This window comes from Gavia stellata, chromosome 18 (assembly GCF_030936135.1).
Source record: "Gavia stellata isolate bGavSte3 chromosome 18, bGavSte3.hap2, whole genome shotgun sequence".
NCBI lineage: Eukaryota > Metazoa > Chordata > Aves > Gaviiformes > Gaviidae > Gavia > Gavia stellata.
The window spans coordinates 4,360,201-4,380,421 of record NC_082611.1 but is presented as its reverse complement, the minus strand read 5'-3'; the positions used below and the strand labels follow the sequence as shown (position 1 = coordinate 4,380,421).

General features: G+C 55.8%; 2 protein-coding genes across 2 annotated transcripts; one reads left to right on the top strand and one right to left on the bottom strand.

Moving 5' to 3' along the window:
- The first annotated feature begins 749 nt into the window (after window positions 1-749).
- On the top strand, window positions 750-8,613 carry ARPC1B (actin related protein 2/3 complex subunit 1B). Its single transcript, XM_059826325.1, has 10 exons — window positions 750-842; window positions 3,664-3,737; window positions 4,517-4,621; window positions 5,211-5,433; window positions 5,912-6,019; window positions 6,388-6,594; window positions 6,864-6,939; window positions 7,023-7,219; window positions 8,034-8,124; window positions 8,313-8,613. The coding sequence occupies exons 2-10, from the start codon at window positions 3,674-3,676 to the stop codon at window positions 8,349-8,351; spliced, it is 1,110 nt and encodes a 369-aa protein (XP_059682308.1). The 5' UTR covers window positions 750-842; window positions 3,664-3,673; the 3' UTR covers window positions 8,352-8,613.
- Window positions 8,614-11,146: 2,533 nt separating this feature from the next.
- PDAP1 (PDGFA associated protein 1) lies at window positions 11,147-19,959 on the bottom strand. Its single transcript, XM_059826501.1, has 6 exons — window positions 19,912-19,959; window positions 15,883-15,974; window positions 13,817-13,924; window positions 13,274-13,395; window positions 12,210-12,361; window positions 11,147-11,490 (listed from the first exon to the last, which is right to left on the bottom strand). Exons 1-6 carry the CDS (start codon window positions 19,922-19,924, stop codon window positions 11,432-11,434), a joined length of 546 nt encoding a protein of 181 aa, XP_059682484.1. The 5' UTR covers window positions 19,925-19,959; the 3' UTR covers window positions 11,147-11,431.
- Window positions 19,960-20,221: the final 262 nt, after the last annotated feature.

Genomic DNA, 20,221 nt, shown 5'->3' with positions numbered 1-20,221 from the left:
TGGCTCTGCAGCTGGCTTGCAGCAGGGGAGCGAGAAGCTGAAGCCCATCTCTCCTTCCCAGCACTTCCAGCAGGAGCTGAGCTCCTGGGAGTTACCCTGCCCGGCTGGCAAAGGGATAAAAAGTTGCTCTGAAGCAGGACGGGAAAAAACAGAGGGGTGCATGTCTGGTAGGTGGGGTGCATGCACGCAGCTGTGACTGCAGCCAGCCTGGGCTTGGGTCCCGCTGGGCTCAGTGGGATGCAGGAATCGGCAGCAGCTGCCACTCGGGGCGGCCGGATCCAGGCGCTGCGGGGTCCTGCCGAGTGGCGAATCTCCCTGGCCGTGGGAGGCGATGCTGATGCACGTCTCGCCCCGGGTGGGCTCCAACCGCAGCTATCGCCTGCTGCGGGCCAGCACCGGCAGGCAGGGCCTCCCTGCTGCATCTGTCCCCCTGAAACGCATCGGGGACCCCGGGGGTGAGCAACCCTCCTGCTGCCGGAGGGAGAGGGTGGGCCTCCTTCCCCTCTGCTCTCCCAGCCGCATCCTTCCCCAGTGCACCCGGGACGAGTTGCCCGCATCCCGCCGAGCAGCGGGGGCTGCCGGGAGCATCCCGGGGCTGGTGGCTCTTCCACGTGCGGCGATGGTGGAGAGGCCTGGCTCGCAGGCAGGGGCAGGGCGGCCGCCGAGCTGCTTTGCACTCCCCCAACGCCCACGTAAGGAAGTGGTTGCATTTCTCGGAGAGGAAAAGGGAAGTCGGGCTGCCTCGGCAGGGCAGCCAGCAGCTCCCGCCGCTCGCTCCGGGCTGCCGTTCGTGTCGACTGCCCAGAGTCCATGAACTAGCCCTGCCTGCACTGCCCAGCAAGGTAAGGAGCGGGGAGGCAGCTCTACCACCCCGGCAAGGAGCTGGGTCTGTCCCGCGGGGGCTGTGGCCGTCACCTCTCCCGGTGCTCACACCCTGCTCGAGGGGAGGTGGGGACCCCCCCAGCCGGGGCTGCTTTGGGGTCTGAGGGGGGTGCAGGCAGCGCCTCGCTGCTCATGGGTTTTGCTGTCGCTGCCTTTCGGGCTGTTTTTTTTTTTTTTTTCAGCTTTGGCAGCAAGTTTGAGTTTCGTTCTCTTGCCAGAGGCCCGGCAGTTGTGGGGTTTTGGAGAGGGTCCCCCGCCGGGGGTCCCCGGGGGTTTGGTGCTGCCAGCACCAAGAGCTGTCTGCAATCTGTCCTCTCCTTCCCGGGCATCAGCTGCCTCCAGCTTTACCCAGCACAAGGAAGAGGGGGTCAGAGCCGCCCTTCATCTGCCCTGGGGCAGGGATGTCCCCCCAGGGCCAGGCTGGCTCCTAGGGTGCCCCGCACCAATGTCGGGGACTGAGGATGGGTGTCCCCAGCCTGGCTGGCAGGAGCACGGAGGGGGGGTGACACCCTGCAGCCGCCGTGGGTATCAGAGGGGCTCCCGGGGGTCGGTGCTGGGGTCTTGGCAGTGCAGGAGGACCGGGCCACCACAATGGTCAGGGACAGCTTCGTGGGGTCCTGCGGCTCCCGGTGGGACTGTCACCACATCCCTGCGCCGGTGGGTGCAGACTAACCTCCCGCCATCCCCCCGGGTTCAGCAAAACCAAAAATACAGCTCCTCCGGCACGCGGCTTCCTCCCCGGGACCAGCTCAGCTCCTGCCAAGGTTTGGTTATCTCCTCCAAGGATGTTTCCGAACTGCTTGGCGCCTCAGGGCTGCCTGGGGAGATAACGGAGCTGCATCGGGTCCCAATCCCGCCCTGTCTGGCCATCTGAAAATACCCCTTTTCCTCCCTCCAGAGCCTCCGTGTTGAGCAGGGGGATAGCTGCGGCCCCTCCGATGCTCTTCCCTGCTGGGAAAGAGGCTGCCGAGCTCCCCGGGGGTCACGCCATGGCCCCCACCCTGGGCGGGAGCACGGCTCAGCCCATGGGGCGTCAGCAGAGAACTGGCTGTGAACCAGCTGCTGGGGAAATGAGACATAAATTGCTGCAGGGAGTGATTGGAGCTCGAACGGCCGAGCAGCCCTTGCTTTTTACCGCAGCGGCTGGGTGACGGCTTCCGCTCCCCGGCACGGTGGCCAAGCCTGTCCCTTCGAGGGCTGGCATTAACCGGGTGAACAGCAAGACCCCCGGGGAGGAGGGTCCAGCCCTCAGAGCATCCAAATCACCTGAAAAAAATAAATATCGCTGTTTTCTTAGCGAACATTGAAGCTGGAAAGCACCGTGGCATGCTCTGCCTCCCATCCCTCCTTCCTGGGAGCTGTTTTACACGTTTGTCTGCTCCCGATCTTTTGCAATGCCAACAGCAGCGTCCCTCCTTACTGACGATTTTATTTGGCACTGGTGGTGCAGCTCCGGCCGCAGGGCTCAGGGCAGAGGCACGTGGCGGCAGGGGGTTTGTACCCTCCCGCGGGTCACCCCGTGCTGATCCCCAGCAGCATCAGTGGGGCTGCGGTTGGGCAGCTGCTCGGCCATGCCCACGTCCTTGGCCGGCAGGGATGGGTTTTTCCGCAGGGACTCGGCCGTGGGGTGCGTGACAGCAGGGGTTGTGCCGTGCATCGGCATTGGGATTTCTCCGCGTGTGAAAGGGAGGTGATGGAGCTCCACAGATTTTCTTTTCACCAGCCTGGGCACAGAGCTTTGCTGGGAGGGACTTTTTTTCTTCCCCTGTACCGTTTTTAGCTGCCAAAGAAAACGGGCAGCGTTCAGGGAGTTCCCAAAATAGCCGAGAGGCAAGCTGTGAGTAATCCCCGTCTGTCATGCCCTGGCGAGGTGTTTCCCTACATCCATGTGCGTTACCTTGGACGGATGGCTAAGGGGGTGCACTGCCGCTCCGAGCCCTTCCCAGTCCCGCGGCACCCAGAGAGGGTTTGCAGGAAGCTGCTCTGTCCCGCGGCACCGGAGCGGTTGGTGGGCGCTGGCGGGAGCTGTGGGAGCTCAGCCAGGGGAAGGGATTAGTCACCAGCTCACTGGGGCTGAGCACACGCAGGACGGGACAGGATGGGATGGAGGTGCCTCCATGAGGCTTTGGCTCTTCCTAAATGAGAGGCAGGGAAGGAGCAAGCGGATCTGGCCCTGTGGGGCTGGTGGGAGCAGCGGGAGGGAGGAGGTACTGGCAGTGGCGGGACCCCCAGGATGCGCATGGGGCTGGCAGTGCTGGCACTGGGGTCCCCGTGTGCCCAGGCGGCTCCTGCCCACCAGGCTCCAGCTGGCTGGGGCAGGACGATGGCACTGTTTAGAAGTCCCTGGAAGTGGTCCCCACTTCCTATCTGGCTATGGGGCACCCAGCTATGGGGTGCCTGGCCATGGGGCATCCAGCTGTGGGCATCTGGCCATGGGCACCCATCTGGCACCCAGCCATGGGACGCTCAGGACTGGGTGTCTGGCCATGGGGCAGCACCGTGGGGAATGTCTCCTCCAGCTCCACCTGGGTCCCCCCCGGCCCCCCTGAGCTGGACCCACTGGGGCACCCTTCTCCCTCGCTTGGGCACATTCTGAGCTTGGAAATGCTCAGGAAAACCCCTTCCCTGGCAGAGGGGGGACGTGGTGAGCTGCAACACGGGGCTGATCCCGGCGGGAGGGAACACTCGGTGGGGCTGGGAGGAGGGGGTCGCACTGGGGGCTTGTCCCCGTGGCCGGAGCAGCATCTCTTGACGGCCGTGGGGGTCTCGCCCTGTCCCCAGCCCTCGAGCCATGGCCTACCACAGCTTCCTGCTGGAGCCCATCAGCTGCCACGCCTGGAACAAGGACCGGACCCGTAAGTACGGCTGGGATACCCCATCCCAAAATCCCCAGGGACTGCCGAAAGCACCCACTGTCCCAGCTGAACATACCTGCAGTGGGCAATGCCCACCCCAGATGGGGCAGAGCTGGGTCGGGGCTGGGTTTGGGGAAGCAGGTCCTGCCAGGGACAGATTTTGGGCTGGGACAGCACATGTCCCCCTGCATCCCCCTGGTCCCACTGCCGGGGCAGAGCCCGGTGCGAGGGGTGCCAGCACAGCGTCCAGCTCTGAGGCACCACGGCAGCCGGTGCGGGGAGGGACGGATGAAGCACTGAGAGGGGAGAAGAGCGGAGCTGGGTGATTCACGGCCGATGGCATTTCCCAACCACGGCGCGGGGGATGTGGGAGAGAACAAAAAGGGCTTTCACTGCTGCGGCCGGCGTGATGGGCAGGCGGAGCAGGATGGGGCCAGACGGGAGCTGAGCACCCGCAGCCATCACATACCATCTCGTCCTGTCCCACCAGCCCCACGGGACCACAGGCTGGGGAAAGGAGGACACTGGGCTGTTGGGTCTGGGGGTCCTTCTCCCTTCCCCATAGGGGCAGGGAGCAGGGCCAGCTTTGGGGCAGCACGGTGTGGAGGCGGGGGGGCTTGGTGGGACCCCACCGTGCAGATGGGGCTCAGTGGGGTCCCACTGTGCCCCACTGAGCCTGGAGCACAGGCAGGGGCAAGTCGATGGCGGTTGGCCCCGCTCCTCCCCGCAGAGCCCATGACCCAGGGGAGGGCTTTGCCCCGGCTGCTCTCACCCCACAGAGATCGCCCTCTGCCCCAACAACCACGAGGTCCACATCTACCGCAAGGATGGGGCCAAGTGGAGCAAAGTCCACGAGCTGAAGGAGCACAACGGGCAGGTGACGGGTGAGTCCCGGCCGATGGAGGGGACAGGGACATGGCTGGTGGGTGGCCCTGCCCTGGAGATGGTCCCAGCCCTGTTTGGTGGCACCAACAACTTCTGGATGGGGGTTGAGCAGTGGATGGAGGAGAGGGAGCAGGTTGTGTCTACCTCTCCTAGCCGCGATCCAGTATGTCAGAAGGCAGCCAGGGGTGGGATGGATGGGATGGGAGAGATGGAAAGGGATGGGGTGGGGAGGGTTGAGGGGGGATGAGATGGATGGGGTGGGATGGATGGGAAGGGATGGATAGATGGAAGAGTGAGATGGGTTGGGATGGAATGAGATGGGGTGGGATGAGATGGATGGGGTGGGATGGATGGATGGATGGGAAAGGACAGATAGATGGAAGAGATGGGGTGAGATAGCTTGGGATGGAATGGGATGGGGAGGGAGGGGGTGGGATGATTTGGGATGGATGTGGGAGTAGGGCAAAGAGGCACTCTGGAGCAGACACCACCCAGAACAGCTCTGCCTTCAAATGGCCTCTAGCCCTGAGTGACCCATTCGCATCCCCATGGCTCCCTGGGCCATCATCACCCACCCCTGCCTTCCAGGCATCGACTGGGCCCCTGAGAGCAACCGGCTGGTGACATGCGGGACCGACCGCAACGCCTACGTCTGGACCCTGAAGGGCAACGTCTGGAAACCCACCCTGGTCATCCTGCGGATCAACCGGGCCGCCCGCTGCGTCAAGTGGTCCCCCAAGGAGAACAAGTTCGCCGTGGGCAGCGGCTCCCGGCTCATCTCCATCTGCTACTTTGAGCAGGAGAACGACTGGTGAGGCTCAGGCGTGGCCTCGCTGGGCCGGTCCTGGGGGAGATGGAGGGGAGACGGATGGGGAGATGGAGGGAGGGAGGGAGGGAGGGAGGGAGGGATGGAGAGATGGATGGATGGATGGAGAGATGGATGGATGGAGAGATGGATGGATGGAGAGATGGATGGAGGGGAGGTGGAAGAGACAGAGATTGGGAGATAGGAGACTGGAGGAGTTGGAGGTGAGACAGGCGGAGATGGGGTGGACAGAGAGGAGCTGGAAGAGGAGCGGATGGGGGGATGGAGGGAGGTGCTCCAAAACCCAGCTGCTGGGGATGGGACATGCTGTCCCCATGCCCCGGCTGCTGCTGCAGGCTGGTCACCCAGGGCAGCTCCTGGGGTGCGTGTAGACCTGACCGCCCTCAGCCAGCCCTCCAAAAGCCCGGGGGGGTTCCTGGGGGTGGTGATGCTCCCCCACCGACACCGGCTGCTCCCCCCACAGGTGGGTTTGCAAGCACATCAAGAAGCCCATCCGCTCAACGGTGCTCAGCCTCGACTGGCACCCCAACAACGTCCTCCTGGCCGCCGGCTCCTGTGACTTCAAGTGCCGGTGAGGAGCAGGGGGGTGGGCGACCGGGGGCATCTGAGGTGGGGGGACCCCCCTCAAGGATGGGCTGGGGTCCCACCCTGGCACAGCACAGAGGTGGGGGGGGCAGCCCAGCGCCCTGACTCACCCGTGGGGCAGGCTTCACCCCTCTGGGTGGTGCTGGGAGCTGGGGATGGGGCGCAGGGGAGATGCGGGGAGGGCTGGGGGTGCCCCAGGGACCATCCCAATCTTACAGCACCCAGCGGGGCATGGGAGGCAGTGGAGCACCCCACGGGCTCTGGCAGGGAAACTGAGGCAGGCAAGGGGGCAGGGATGGAGGCAGCTCTGGTCCTGTGTCCGGGGACACATGCCAGGGCTCTCCCCCACCCCAGGATCTTCTCAGCCTACATCAAGGAGGTGGAGGAGCGGCCCAGCCCCACGCCGTGGGGCTCCAAGATGCCCTTCGGGGAGCTGATGTTCGAGTCGAGCAGCAGCTGCGGGTGGGTGCACAGCATCTGCTTCTCGGCCAGCGGCGCCCGCGTGGCCTGGGTGAGCCACGACAGCACCCTCTGCCTCGCCGATGCCAACAAGAAGATGGCGTAAGCAGGGCTGGGGAGAGAAGGGGGTTTGGGGGGGCTGGGGGCAGCCGTGCCATGGGTGGTGGTGGGGTTTGACTCCCAAACCTGACCTGGAGATGAAGGCGTCTGGGTTGGAGTGGGGGCGAAGGGCCATAGCAGACCTGGTTGGAGGAAGCGACGCGTCCTCTCCTCGCGGTCTTGTGGCTTCCACCTGTGTCACGAGCTGTGCCAGTCTCAGTGCAGAGAGGCTGAAGCTCAGCTCCCTGCTAACGCCCTGCCCTCCCTCGTAGCGTCACCGCCCTGTGCACCGAGACCCTGCCCCTCCTGGCTGTCACCTTCATCACCGAAAACAGCCTGGTGGCCGCGGTGAGTCCGGGCCGGGGACGCCGGGTGGGCACCGGGCTGGGAGCCGGCAGGAGGGTGCTGAGCAGGGTGGCCTGGTTCCCCAGGGCCACGACTGCTACCCAATGCTGTTCACCTACGAGGAGAGCCAGGGCGCGCTGACCTTCGGGGGGAAGCTGGACGTCCCCAAGCAGAGTTCCCAACGCGGCCTCACCGCCCGTGAGCGCTTCCAGAACTTGGACAAGAAAGCAAGCTCGGACACCGCCAACGCCACGCTGGACACCCTGCACAAGAACAGCATCAGGCGCGTACCGGGGGGGCGAGTGGGTGAAGGGACAGGCTTTGCTGGGTCACCCCAGGGGCTGCTTGGGGGTGCTGGCTACCAAGCATCCCTTGGCTGTGTTGCTGTCCGGGCCAGAACCTGGGACAGCCCTGGAGCATCCCTGGAGCATTCCTGGGCATTCCAGGAGCATCCCTGGCCATCCTTAGAGCATCCCTGGGTATCTCTGGGCATTCCTGGAGCATCCCTGGCCATCCCTAGAGCATCCCTGGGTATCTCTGGGCATCCCTGGAGCATCCCTGGCCATCCCTGCAGCATCCCTGGGTATCTCTGGGCATTCCAGGAGCATCCCTGGCCATCCCTAGAACATCCCTGGGTATCTCTGGGCATCCCTGCAGCATCCCTGGGTATCTCTGGGCATCCCTGGAGCATCCCTGGCCATCCCTGCAGCATCCCTGGCCATCCCTGGGTATCTCTGGGCATCCCTGCAGCATCCCTGGCCATCCCTAGAACATCCCTGGGTATCTCTGGGCATTCCAGGAGCATCCCTGGCCATCCCTAGAGCATTCCTGGGTATCTCTGGGCATCCCTGGAGTATCCCTGGGTATCCCTGGGGCATCCCTGCACGTGGATGTGGGAGATGGAGGGGTCCAGCCCCGGGAGCTGGGACAGCCCTGGAGCATCCTTAGAGCATCCCTGGGTATCCCAGGGCAACCCTGTAGATGGGTGGGAGAAATGGAGGGGTCTGGCCCCACTCCCACCCGCCAACTCCCAGGCAGCCCCGAGGGCTCGGCAGGGGCCAGGGGCTGACCCCCCGCTGCCTCTTTGCGCCCCGCAGCCAGATCTCGGTGCTGGTGGGTGGGAAGGCCAACTGCTCGCAGTTCTGCACCACGGGGATGGACGGTGGCATGAGCATCTGGGATGTCAAGGTAAGGCCACACAGCTTGAAAAATGACCCAAAACTAGCCGAAGTTGGGATCTCCTCCCTGCAGGGATGGGTTGGCACCCCAGGGGATGGCTTCCACCCCCCAGCTGTGCCCCCCATTAGCTCCCCAACCACCTCCAGTTGCTTTGGAAAGCAAAAAGCTGGTGACAACGACATCCCGTTCCGTTTTAGAGCCTGGAGTCGGCGCTGAAGGATCTCAAGATCAAATGAAGGAGCCAGCTGGGAAGGGCATCCCAGCTGCCAGCTCGCCCCTGCTACGCTGCGCCTGCCTGCTTTCCCTCGCGAGCCCCCGTGCCGCACGAGCCGGCCGCGATGCCACCAGTGCACTTCCCCGGCTGCCAGCCAGCCCCGGCGGCTGCTCTCAGACAAAGAAAACAATTTTTTTTTTTTTACTATTTTTGTTACCGTCCTACCCGATGCTGGTCATACATCGCTTTTAAAGAAATCAAAAATAAAGTAGGGATTTTCCTGTGTAAAGCCAATGGATTTTTTTTCTTTTTTGCTTCTTTTTTTTAAAATAGTTCAATGTGAACACGTGCGTGATTAGAGCCCGTCACAGCTGCTGTGCTGCATCTCACCGCGGGTGGTCGCATCCGTTCTGCCGCCAGCTCTGGGGATGAATCGGGACCGTGGGGATAAGGGGAACATCACCTCCCCATTCCCTGCTTCAGCATGATTTCAAAACAGGATTGGTATCAGCAAAAAGGTAAGGGCCAGGATGGAGGGGGCATGGCAGCGCAGGTTTCCCATATTGCTCCCGGCACTGAGCTTCTCCTGGACACCGGTCAAGTCCCGTCAGGTGTGCAATCCCACGCCCAGGGAGCCGGTTTGGAAACCTGGGGTTGCCAAACCAATCCTGCCTCTTCCCAGCCCACTACCACAGGTTACCAGGCAATTTTGATCAGAGCACCTCTGACTTCCACCTTCCTCGTCTCTAACTTGGGGTACGAGCAGTCCCATCTCACAGCCACAGCGGGAGGACAAAGCTGCTCCTGGGGGTGCTGAGGAGCCTTTGAAGAAGCTGTAAGGAAGTGGATAAATCTTTCTACATTTCAGAGCAGGGTTTAACTGCATGTGGTAAACAATGGGCAGGGCCACACATTTCATAGAGGGTATGAAATAGCGATGAAGTGGTTGGTAAGAGCTTCAGCAAAGGCAGAAGAAGCAGTACCCGCGCAGGGGTGTCGGAGCAGGCAAGATGCCCAGCCACTCGTCCAGCATTGCCCTGCCTTAAACCGAGCGTCTGTGCAAGGGAAATCCTACATTTATCACCAAAAGGAAAAGGAACCTATGTGGTGCAACATGGTTACTCCTCCTGGGATCAGACCTTGCTGTGACAGCTCGGGTTGAACCCTGTTCCTGGTGGTGCCCCTCAAAGCAGACCAGCCCTTACGTTGATCACAGCCTGGGAAGGGAGTGCTGGCTGGCAGAGAGGGACAGTGACACTTGGGTTCTAGTCCAGACTTTAGTTAGCAGGAGGTGTGTTTACTGGGGAAAGATTTTTCCACCCATTTCTGCATATTCACCCCATGTGAACAAGCCCCATCCCTCTCTCCCTTCACCTGTGGCTCCTGCCCTGCTCCATCCCAGGCATCAGCCCGCTGCCTCCCACCACCCTGCTCCATCCGCCTCCCTGCACTCCAAGGACCACCCAAACCTTCTGTGTCGGTTCTGTCCCCACCATATCAGTTCTTCCCTCTTGGAGCTGACAGCAGGGACACCTCTCCTGGAACCGCTCACCTTGTACAGCTCCCTGAAGATATTCCCTGTCTCAAATCACGCCTCAGGGCACAAAAAGCACAGGCTGGGGGAACAGCTCTAGGGCTTATGTCCTCATCCACGTGCAGAGATGACCCTTCATTCCAGCACCAGGAAGAAAGTTGCCATCACGGTTTGCGCAGGCAGCTCACAGCGACGTTCCCTTCCGGCGCACCCTCATGCCGGAGCGCCTGCAGCCAGGCACGGACAGGATTACACAGAACAAATCACATTTGTCATCCTGCACCTGTACGACCGTAAGCTCTCTGCTAATGACTCCGAGAGCTCCTGTCTCAGCTCTGGGGCTAAATCTCCTCCAGGCTTTGGCAAGCAAGTCTGGGAAGCGCTGGTGTCCCTGGCACAGGACTCCCTGGGGCACAGCGGGTTAGAGCATCTCCTCCTCCAGCAGCCCTACACTGTGAGATAGGACATCTGACAAGGGTGACAGTTCAGGGACTAGCCTTCTGACACAGTGACTGGGCTAGACAGCAGCCTGAGGGTAATTGTTTTCTCCGCTGTGGTAAGCAGATTGTGCAAGACGTCCATCAGAGACAGCAAGAAAAGCTTTGTGCCTTCAGGCTGCATCTGCTGATGGAGCTCCTGAACCTGGAGCCAAATTCCACACCACAAACAGCACAGAAACAGCAAAGCGGCAGACGCAGTCACCACACCACCAGACTGCTGCTGCGCCTTCCATCTCAGCAGCAGCCTGCACACTTGGGTTCATTTACACACAGACAAGACAAGGACAGAGCAGTTATGATAATTTACATTTTAATCAGCCAAATATACAAGTTCTGTTGGTGGTGGTGTGGGGTTTTTTTATCAAGTTTTTTCTCCATCTGGGTCTGATACAAGTAATGTTGGTTTTTTCTTCCTTTAAACAAAGGATGATGTGGTTAAAAACTGGCACTATCCCTAATAAGGAGAAGGAAAAAAAAATTAAGAGGAGGGAAAAGGGGAGACTGGCTGCAAGAAAGGAGGGATGAAAACGGGAAGGAACGGCACTCCAGATGTCCATGAAGTCAGGCTCTCAGATTATACTGCAACACCCTGCAGCAAAATTTGATGGGCCATTTGCCCAAAAGGATTCCTCAGATACATTATCCTTCGGGCTTTCACTAGCAAGTCAAAGTTCCCCACCCCATGCCCCACCCCACAATGACCCCACAATCTATTTTCTTGCAATCTAATATTTGAAGCATCTCCCCTCCCGCACAGCTCCCTCCCGCCCTGCCCCCCCGTCTATGAGTTCTTAATCCTAAAAACAGCAAAAACATTCAGGTTTCCAAACTGTTACAGAGAATTGCTGTTCAGCACAGTTCTGCCCCGAAGATAGCAGCTGCCCCTAACCCCAAATGGAAATCTGTGCCAGGATGAAGACAAACACGTCGTCAGTGTCTCTTGGAGGTGAAGGTGACTTCGATGACGCAGTACACCCTACGTGGCATCGATGGTATGCAACACAACAGAGTTCCCGGCAGGCACCAGGCACAGTTCCCTGGCGTTTCCTCCTCTTGCATGTCCTGTGCTTACTTGTTAAGGGATAGTGACTGCAGTCTTTTACCTGCCATGGCCGCTTCGTCTTTTGCTGGGGGAGGAAAAGAGCAGAGGTCACATCATTTCACAGCATATATCAGGGACTGGTGGTGGCTTGACAGCCTCAGAGATCAAAATCCTGCTAGCCATGTACAGTGAGGTAACGGAAAAAAATTCGACCCTCCCTGCCGATCCCTGGTAGATCCCCTGCAGACTTAAGAGGAGCAGCCCCCCCTTTCATGTTCCCTTCTGTCCTTGGCCTCTCTTCAGGCATCCTCCACAAATTACCCTGACACTGATGCACATATTTCTCAGCAGAAGCCACTGAGAAGACACGCTCATCAGACTTCTAGTTCACTCCTATCAGAGCTGAAGAGAAAGTCCAGGCAGGGGGGGAGTGCTGCAAATTCCCTGGCCAGTCTGGATCCCCAGCACACAAAGCAGGTAAATCACACCCAGCACCAGGAACTCGCTAAACCCTCAAATAGGAGCAATTGCCCAGGAGGCTGAGGACAATATGGATATCGAGAGCAATTCCCTTCTCTCTTTCCCTGCTCCCTGTTCAGATGTCCTACAGCTTTATAAAGCAAGAGCTTCGTAAGAATGAAACAGCTGAACCTGGTTTTGATGAGAGAAGCTGTAATGACACTCAGCAACACCATGCAGTCTCAGGAGATGAGGGATTACCACGTCTGATATGAGAAATCATGCCTCTTGGCAGTACAGGCATTGCAAAGAGAAGTAAGAGGATATCATTAATTACTCTCTAACCTTTTCTTTCTTCTTCTTTCTTTCTGGCAGCTTCTTCCCTTTGCTTCCGAATGATGGCTAGTCGGGCGAGATCTGCCTTCGCTTGTTCTGTTTTGCCAGCTAGGTGCATTTTCATGTATCTTTCTTTTGCCTTTTGTTTCTCTATTTCCTCTCTGTTTGAGTGAAACACACCAGTCATCAGAGTATCCAAGTGAGCACGCAGGTACAGGCAGAGAGGGGGAGGCTTTCTGACAGGGAGGGATGGTGAGGACAGAGACGGATTGCCCACAGAGACTGGGGGGCCCTGTCACCGGTTTTCAAGCACAGGTTATATCTGTTGCAGGGTTTGAACAGGGATGATGAGAGAGATTATTTCTACCTTTGTTCAGCTAAATAAGGACACTGACACACAATGAGGTCAAATGAATTAGCCCCAGACTGCACAGCACCATGACATGTTTTCCCCAGCCTTACCCTCAAAGGTGTATTTCTGCTGAAGCAATCTATCCCAAATAAGCAAGCTTAAATCTTTCACTCTGAAGCTCTCCATTGCTAAATGAAACTGCAAGATTAAACTTTGGTTCTCGTCTTACTCATCTGCTCAGACAAAAATTTCACCATGACCCCCGGAATCTGGGAAACTGCTACCTGTCACTAGGGCACCTTCTGTAGCAAGATTAAAGTGGACCCCAAGGCGACCTCTGGTTAATGGATTTCAGTTAGGTCTGATTTTTGGCATAAAACTTCAGAAAAGGAATGGTCTACATCTGCTTCACAGCAAAAAACTTCACTCTCTTAGCACAGCTGGCCAAGCTGCCTGGCTCCAGGATGGCCACAGCTACTCCCAGAGGACAGACAACTTCTGTAAAGTGTGTAAGGAAAGACATTGTGAACACAGTGAGTCCTGCCTGACAGTTTGCTGCTGTTCAGTGTCCGCTTTAGAGAGCAACACACTTAAAGGGCTTCCCTGAAACACCAACGCATACACAGCAGGGAAACGTCTCCTCGCATTAAGCTGCTGCCACCAGCAAGGATGAAATGCCAGGAATGCACTAGCTCCTGCCGAGACAACAGGAAAGACTCACCGCTCTCGTCGCGAGAGTTCCTTAGGTCCGTCCAGGTCCAGCTGAGTTACTTTTTTGGTTGTCTGAATTACACGATTGGGATTCTCTATGTCTATCAACCCTTCCACTCCTTTGCGCTTTTGCTAAGGTTCAAGAACAAGAGGAAGGTTAAGAAGCTCTCTCATACCCAACACTGTGTTGTAACACAGCTCATCAAATACACTGCAACATACCCCAAAAGCAGAATTCAAGATGTTTTCATTACCAGACGGCAAAACCATTTATGAACCAAGGATTTATACTACCAGGCATCTTCAGCCTTTGTTGAAATATTCTTGCCTTTGTGTTTCCCTTATAAAAATACACAAGTTTTCATTCTGAGGACAAAATGCAATCAAGTAAAGGGGTTTTTGCCTTCTAAAAATAGTCCTTCCATAAAAAATTTCCTATAGGTAGCTCTCAAAGAGAACTTGGGAGTCAAAAGCATGTATCTCTCTCCTCTCTCCAGATCCACCAAGAATCTGGGTGGTACAAATGCATTAAGTGCCCTGAGAATTACAATACCTGATAATCCTCGTCATCTTCATCACTCTCATCTGAATCTAAAGACTTTTTCTCCTTTTTGGGGTCCCCTGTCGCTCCTTCGCCTCCTTCTTCTTGCTCCTCTTCTTCCTACAAAATCACAGGAAATTAGAGAAAATGTACGTCAATAAAAATCCCAAATCCAACAGTGACTCTTAAATGAGATCATTTTGGAGGGGTAAGAGACAGCTCTGAGCGCGCTGGTGTTCCTGACGTGGCCCTTATGACACCAAGGTGCCTGGCTGTTACAAAACAAAAGCTCGTTCTCAACATGTAAGTGTGCATCACCTGCCCCGGCAGATCACCTCTAACCCACTCTGCTGTTCTCTCTGTGTAACAGGCCAGGAAAATTATTGTAAAAGACAGAACCGGCACTTTACTTCCCCCAAATGAAAGATCTCCAGGAGACATTTTGGCCCAGGTTTCCAGTGCACAATATCTCAGAGACTGGAAACTACACGGATGTAGTGTAGAGCTGGATCCCATCCTAGATCTAGATAAAAAAAAAAAAAACTAGAGAAGAGCAAATTGACAACCGTCAACCAGAACATTATTATCCAAGAAATTACAGCCTTTTTAGCACAGCTTTTACCAGTCAGAGGTCTAGGAATTAATTTGTAAATCATTAGAAGATAAGATTAGAAGAACCAACATGGGTGTGAATAGCTTGCTTTACCATTGCCAAATATCCCTCAACAGAGCAACTGGGAAAGTGGATGAGCTATGGACAGTAAGAGGAGTAATTTTATTAGTTGGGTTTTTTTCAAGCTTTCCCTAACGAAATAGTGTTAGATGTAACCATTGCTAGGTTGTATGGATTATCACAAAAGAAAAAGAAGAAAATCCTTCTCAAAGAGCAGTTCTCTGGTTTGTTTTGAAACAAGACAGACATTTCAAGTGGGGTCCTGCTTGCTCTGTTCCATTTCCAGTTGGTATTTTTATTAACAACGTGGAAGTAGAGAACACAGAAAGTTTGTGAATGACATCAGGTAGGAGTTGGAATCATTTTGGAAAACAGGATCAGACCCATATGTGGTTTCAGAATTTGGAAAGATGGCATGAAACCAAGAAGGTGGAATCAGAAAACAAACCAAAGAGGAGATATACTTCAGAAGAAGAAATCCAACACAAAGTCGGAATATGTGGCTAAGCAGCAAACCACACAATCATCTTGAGTTACAGCTGGTCAAAACATTAAAAAGCAGTCAACAATATGTCTCATAACTGCTTGAAAGAGTAACCTTCTTCTCGGAGGTATTCATCAGTATTTCCTATACAGGTTATAATTATCCTACTGTAGTCAGTGCTGGGAGGCTTCCGCTGGAATAGTGTATTTGGGCTTAGGCAGCACTTTCAGAAAGTCACAGAAAAACAGCAGGGCGAGTGCCATTGTAGCTGTGATAATTTGGGAATACAAGAGAGCAAGTACCGCACAAAGTAGCCATGCCTTTTATAATACCAGTCAGGTAGTTGTGGGGAAGCTGTTACAATCCTATGCTGGGGCATTGAAACACATGGAAAAGAGGACTCATGCCAGAAAACTCTGTTATCTCTCCCTACAAGTCAGAGGCAAACAAGAAAATCATGTGTTCAGGAAGAAGTCAAAGGAATTTGGTCTTTTAAATCTAGAAAAGAAAGAGGGCAAATATAATACTTCCAATACATAATAAGACATCAAGATGTGAGCCCTTTTCCTCCACAGCCACGCTGCAGAGCACGGATAAAAAAATTAGCTTACACTGGGAGACTAGAATGATGAAATACAAGGGGAAAAGATGTCTAGAGCTGCTGTGTAATCATCTTCCCTATCCTTTAACCTTCAAATTGTGAACTGGATGGTCTTCCTGGCCACACTTCCGTGAGGAACCAGACTGGATCACACCTTGCAGTCTTCCCAGCCAGAGATATTCAGAATTCATTGTGATCACTGACAGAATGATCTGCAACACTTGACTGACTAAGCTGCCATTTCTCACGAACTGCAAGTTCAGCGTGACTGTACAAGCAGGACTTATGACAGCAAGCACATAACATAGGCAAACACATACCCTTGCCTTTTGCTTTTCTGCTTGGAGCTGGGCATCAATCTCTTCCGGACTTGTGTACTGTCTTGCTCGGCCTTTGTGGCCTCCTTTTCTACCTGTACAAAAAAATAAAATTAATAAATGGTTTAGTGATAAGCTTCCAGAAAGGTCTGCTCCTCCTGCAGCACTCTCTCTGGATTTTCGATGCAGATAGGACAAACCGAAATAGCTCCTCTGATAGAATCTAAACAACAATGAAAAAAGGACACATTGAACTTGCCAGCCTCAGTGAAACACTCCAAGAATTTCAGGTAAGTTGCACAGAGAATTGGGATTATTGATCCATAGAAAGATACTCGGAGAATCTGTTCTTTCTTTCCCCTTGGGCTAGTTTTGGAGACACCAGAACCGAGAGCAGCCTATCAGCTGTTCAGCATTTTCCAAATCAAGCACAGGTTTGTCCTACAGGGAGCGAGCCAGGAAGGTACTGCCCAAAGGAGGTACGCCCATCCCTCAAACACCGCAGAGCCGTGACACCATTTATCATGCAACGAGCTTCCAAGTGCCCCCTCAGCTCTTGGTGACGCCATCCTTCCTTGCACACCCATGCCTACGCTTGTGGCCTCTCTGATTCACTTCCCAGGCTGGCAAGGGGTGCTCAGTCCCACAGCCGCTCTCTGCGTTTCCTGTGCAGGAGGAATCACAGCATGTTCCTGCGGCAGCCGCGGTCACAACCAACTCTGCAACAAGCTTGCCTGCTTAACCCCTCCCCTACAAGAAGGCTGTGCCAAGAGAAAATAGGAAGCTAACTGAACAAAAGCTTTGGGAATTATAATGAGAGCTGAAGAACTACTAAATGAGCCTCCATGTTTTACTGTTTTATAAGGAAAAATAAAAACAAGCTCTAGGAACCAGGAAGAGGAGAGAGTCAGTTTAGCTGGCTGGACTGCCTGGCTAAGATCTGCTCTCAAGTTCAAAATTCTGTTAATGAGTTGCCGAAGCCATTAATGCTTCCTGCAAGTGACCGCTCTGTTTATGTTCTTACAGCTCAAAGAACTGCTGGAAAGCAAGCTGAATAGAGTCAGTCTCTAGCCTTGAGCTTGGGAGCTCAAGGAGAACAGGTGCGTGAGATTGGCAAAAAGCAAACAGCTCAGGCAAGGGAGCTCTCTACTATTGCAGGAGTCTTCAAAGTCCAACGGAAGGAGCAGGAAATCCTTGCACTCTCTCATCTCCCCCGCTTCACCTGCCGAGGATAACGGAAGCCTTACGGTGGTGGGGAGGGCTGAGGGGATCATCCCTCCTTCCTGGGGACTGTGCAGGATGCATGGGAGAGATCTGTCACTGCTGTACTGCTGTGCCATGGCCACGCCTGGCTGCACTGTTGGACTTGGAGGGACAGGGAGCACCAGTGCAGACTGCCTCTGTGGGCTGCGAGCTTTAGAAATTCAACGTTTTCTAACCAGTCCTCCTGGCTCAGCAGAGACAAAATCTCACATGTTTTAGCTCCGTAAAAGCTGAGCTGTGGAATACATTATCTCAAAAACCCCACTGTGAAGCCTTACAGAGACTCCCGAGATGCTTTTCTCATGTGAAGTGTGGAAGCGCAGAGACCAAATTCTCTCTGAGCTCAGCTGTGGAAGCTTGTCGGCTCTCAAACCACAAGCACAACCAAAAACTTTACGGCACCCAAAGACTGCGTGTTTTCTGTTTGTCTGTTCCCAAGCATCCCACGTGGCAATACTGACACCCTCTGGGAACGAGATCTAGCCCAGAAGACATTACCTCACTGCCCAGCAAATGACATGACTCTAGATGGAACAACAGTAATATCCCTGACACACTACGTAACACTAAGAAAACCTAAAGAAACCCAAACAAGCCTGTGCTACAAGCTTAACCGATGCCAGGCAGTCTTCTTGTCCAGCTGGGCTCAGAACTGAAGAACACAAAAGCCTTATTACTGCAAACAAACAGCAGTCATAAGGGAGGGAAAAGCAACTCAAGAGAAACTATCTTACTTTAAATGCCTAAAAAGAAGCAAACTGAAGAGTGAATCAATGTAATTTATGTTGCAGCCTGCACACAGAGAAGTAAGACCCCTTTGAGTGGGAGCAGCAGTGCCACCGGCTCAGCAGCTGGAGGGAATGTGGGGAACTCAGCACGGGGCAGGGACGGGGCTCTGTGCTTCACAGGGAGATCAAACGCACGTCTGACAAGCGGAGAGTCGGTCCTACGTCTGCCACTGACCTACCACATCACGCTGCGCAACTCACTTCAGCTCTGTGCCTCAGTTTCCCCATCTGTAACACAGGAACAATGACTCTTATCTTCCTCTGTGAAGCACTTTTAAAATATAATCACCTGCAGATTTCACAGGCCATAAAGACCACTGCCACCTAAGGCAGGCACGTGTTCAAATACATTTGTCTTCAGCTTCAAACAGAAAAGTTAAGGAATTTAAATCAAAGAGAATGGATGAATATTGAAGGAATCACTTATTCTTTCTGAATGGAGGTATTAAAAAAAATAACAAAATCATCAAAAATAATCCTGTAACAAAATTTATTAACAGCTGGTTAAAATCCCCATTTTATATTAAACAGTGAGTGCAAAAGTCCACTCCGTAATATAGCAACTCTTACTAACTTGTGGGAGCAAGCAAAGATCCTTCTTTTCCCAAGAAGCAAAAGGTTTGAAACAAACATTTAAAACTGCACAATGAAATACAGAGCAGGAAATCCTGAGTTACGGGGCATTTAAATATGGCAGCCAGGGTTATAACCCACCACAGTTCTTTGCCTTCACAAAAAATATGTGAAAGCTGCAGCCCTATCTAGTAACATTGTGCAAATGGACACAAAATAAAGTGCTTAAAGAAAATCTAAATATGGAAGCAGATTTGGTATTAAAGCTTGGGAAATGCTGATGAAATAAATTGGAGCAAACTACAGAGAAGATGAATGACGAGGGCTGGTTTACATTAATGTATATGACTGGGGTTTCACCGACGCTCACACAAGAGCCAATTATGCAGATGGTGCATCTGGAGAAGGTTCTGGGTGGATCCAGCTCAGCCCTGACAGCCTGTCAGTCCCTCATTACTTCTCCTTAATCACACAAGCAAGTTGGTACCCGCTCCATAATACCCAGATGCGGAGCTGCCGGAGCCACATGAAAGGAGCCGCATTTGGAGCCCCTGAATGGAAGACCACCTCCACATCCCCCCCCACGCTGCCCCTCAGGGCTGGACCCTCTGCCTGGCCGCCCAGAATCCCCGTTCCTAGCCCCGAAGGCCTCCACCATCGAACCACCGGGACGGGAAGGCCTTCAGCCACCACACACCATCTGCGTGCTCCCCAGGATGCCCCCCAGGATCCCCGGTGTAGCTGTAACCTCCCCTCCCCGGCCGTCCGTGTATCCCAAGCTCTGCCCCGGGAGAACCGGCTGCAGCTTCCAGCCTCGCGGGGAGCACACAGGGCCCAGCCCGCTCCCGGTGCCACGGGGGGGCCTAGCACCTCAAGGCCCGGAGACCCCCAGGGGCTGCTGCGATCCCGTGGCACTTGTTGGGGGGGCACAGAACGGGACTCCCAGCTCGAGAGGAACGAGGAGAATCTGCCGTCTCTTGGGGAGGGGAGGCTCCCCCCGAAGCCCTCCACGCGCGGGCTGGGGGAACAAACCGAGACCTCCCCCAGAGACCATCCACCGCCGGAGGGGGGGTGCGGCAAGGGGACCTCCCTCCAAGATCCTCCGAGGCCGAGAACGGGGAAAGGAGGACCCCCCCAAGCTCCCCAAGGCCGGGGAGAGGGGAAGAGACCTCCCTTCAGACCCGCCGGCGAGGAACGAGACCTGCCCCGCGCCAGGCACCTCCCCAGCCGAGACGGGGCGGGGGGGAGGACGAGCCCTGCCCCCGCCCCGAGCCTCCACAGCCGGGGGTCCCCCCACGCCCCCCCCCCCCCTCGCGGGGCCTGAGGGGCCTACACCCCCTCAGCTCCCGCCCCGCTCTCCCACCCCCGCTCTTCTCACAGGGGCGAATCCCCCCGGCCCGGCCCCCACCTCCTTTCGGCATCGCGGCGGCGATGGCGGCTGCGGCAGCTGCAGCGAGGCCCCCCCCGGCCCCAAGCGGCGACCCGGAAGCGGAAGCCGCCGCACCCCCGCGCGCGGCGCGCGGCCCTCGATCAGTCACCGCGGCCCGCGAGGCCCCCGCCGCGGGGCTGCCCTCAGCGCCGCCCCTCCGCGTCCCCCCGCAGCGAAGAGCGGGATCACTTCTCCTCTCGGCGGGCCGCGCTCTCCGCTCTGCCCCGGCCGAGGCGGGGGCGCGCACGGCGGGGAGCGTTTCCTTCAGGCACCGCCGTGGGCACCCCAG

What these genes read in the sequence shown, in the direction of transcription:
- ARPC1B (XM_059826325.1), top strand. Translation starts at nt 3,674, where the DNA reads ATGGCCTACCACAGCTTCCTGCTGGAGCCCATCAGCTGCCACGCCTGG. An exon ending in TCCTGTGACTTCAAGTGCCG is followed by an intron (nt 6,020 to 6,387) that starts GTGAGGAGCAGG and finishes CCCCCACCCCAG; the next exon opens with GATCTTCTCAGCCTACATCA. An exon ending in CTGCACAAGAACAGCATCAG is followed by an intron (nt 7,220 to 8,033) that starts GCGCGTACCGGG and finishes TGCGCCCCGCAG; the next exon opens with CCAGATCTCGGTGCTGGTGG.
- PDAP1 (XM_059826501.1), bottom strand. An exon ending in AAGATGACGAGGATTATCAG is followed by an intron (nt 13,396 to 13,816) that starts GTATTGTAATTC and finishes CTTGAACCTTAG; the next exon opens with CAAAAGCGCAAAGGAGTGGA. An exon ending in GAACTCTCGCGACGAGAGCG is followed by an intron (nt 12,362 to 13,273) that starts GTGAGTCTTTCC and finishes TCACTCAAACAG; the next exon opens with AGAGGAAATAGAGAAACAAA.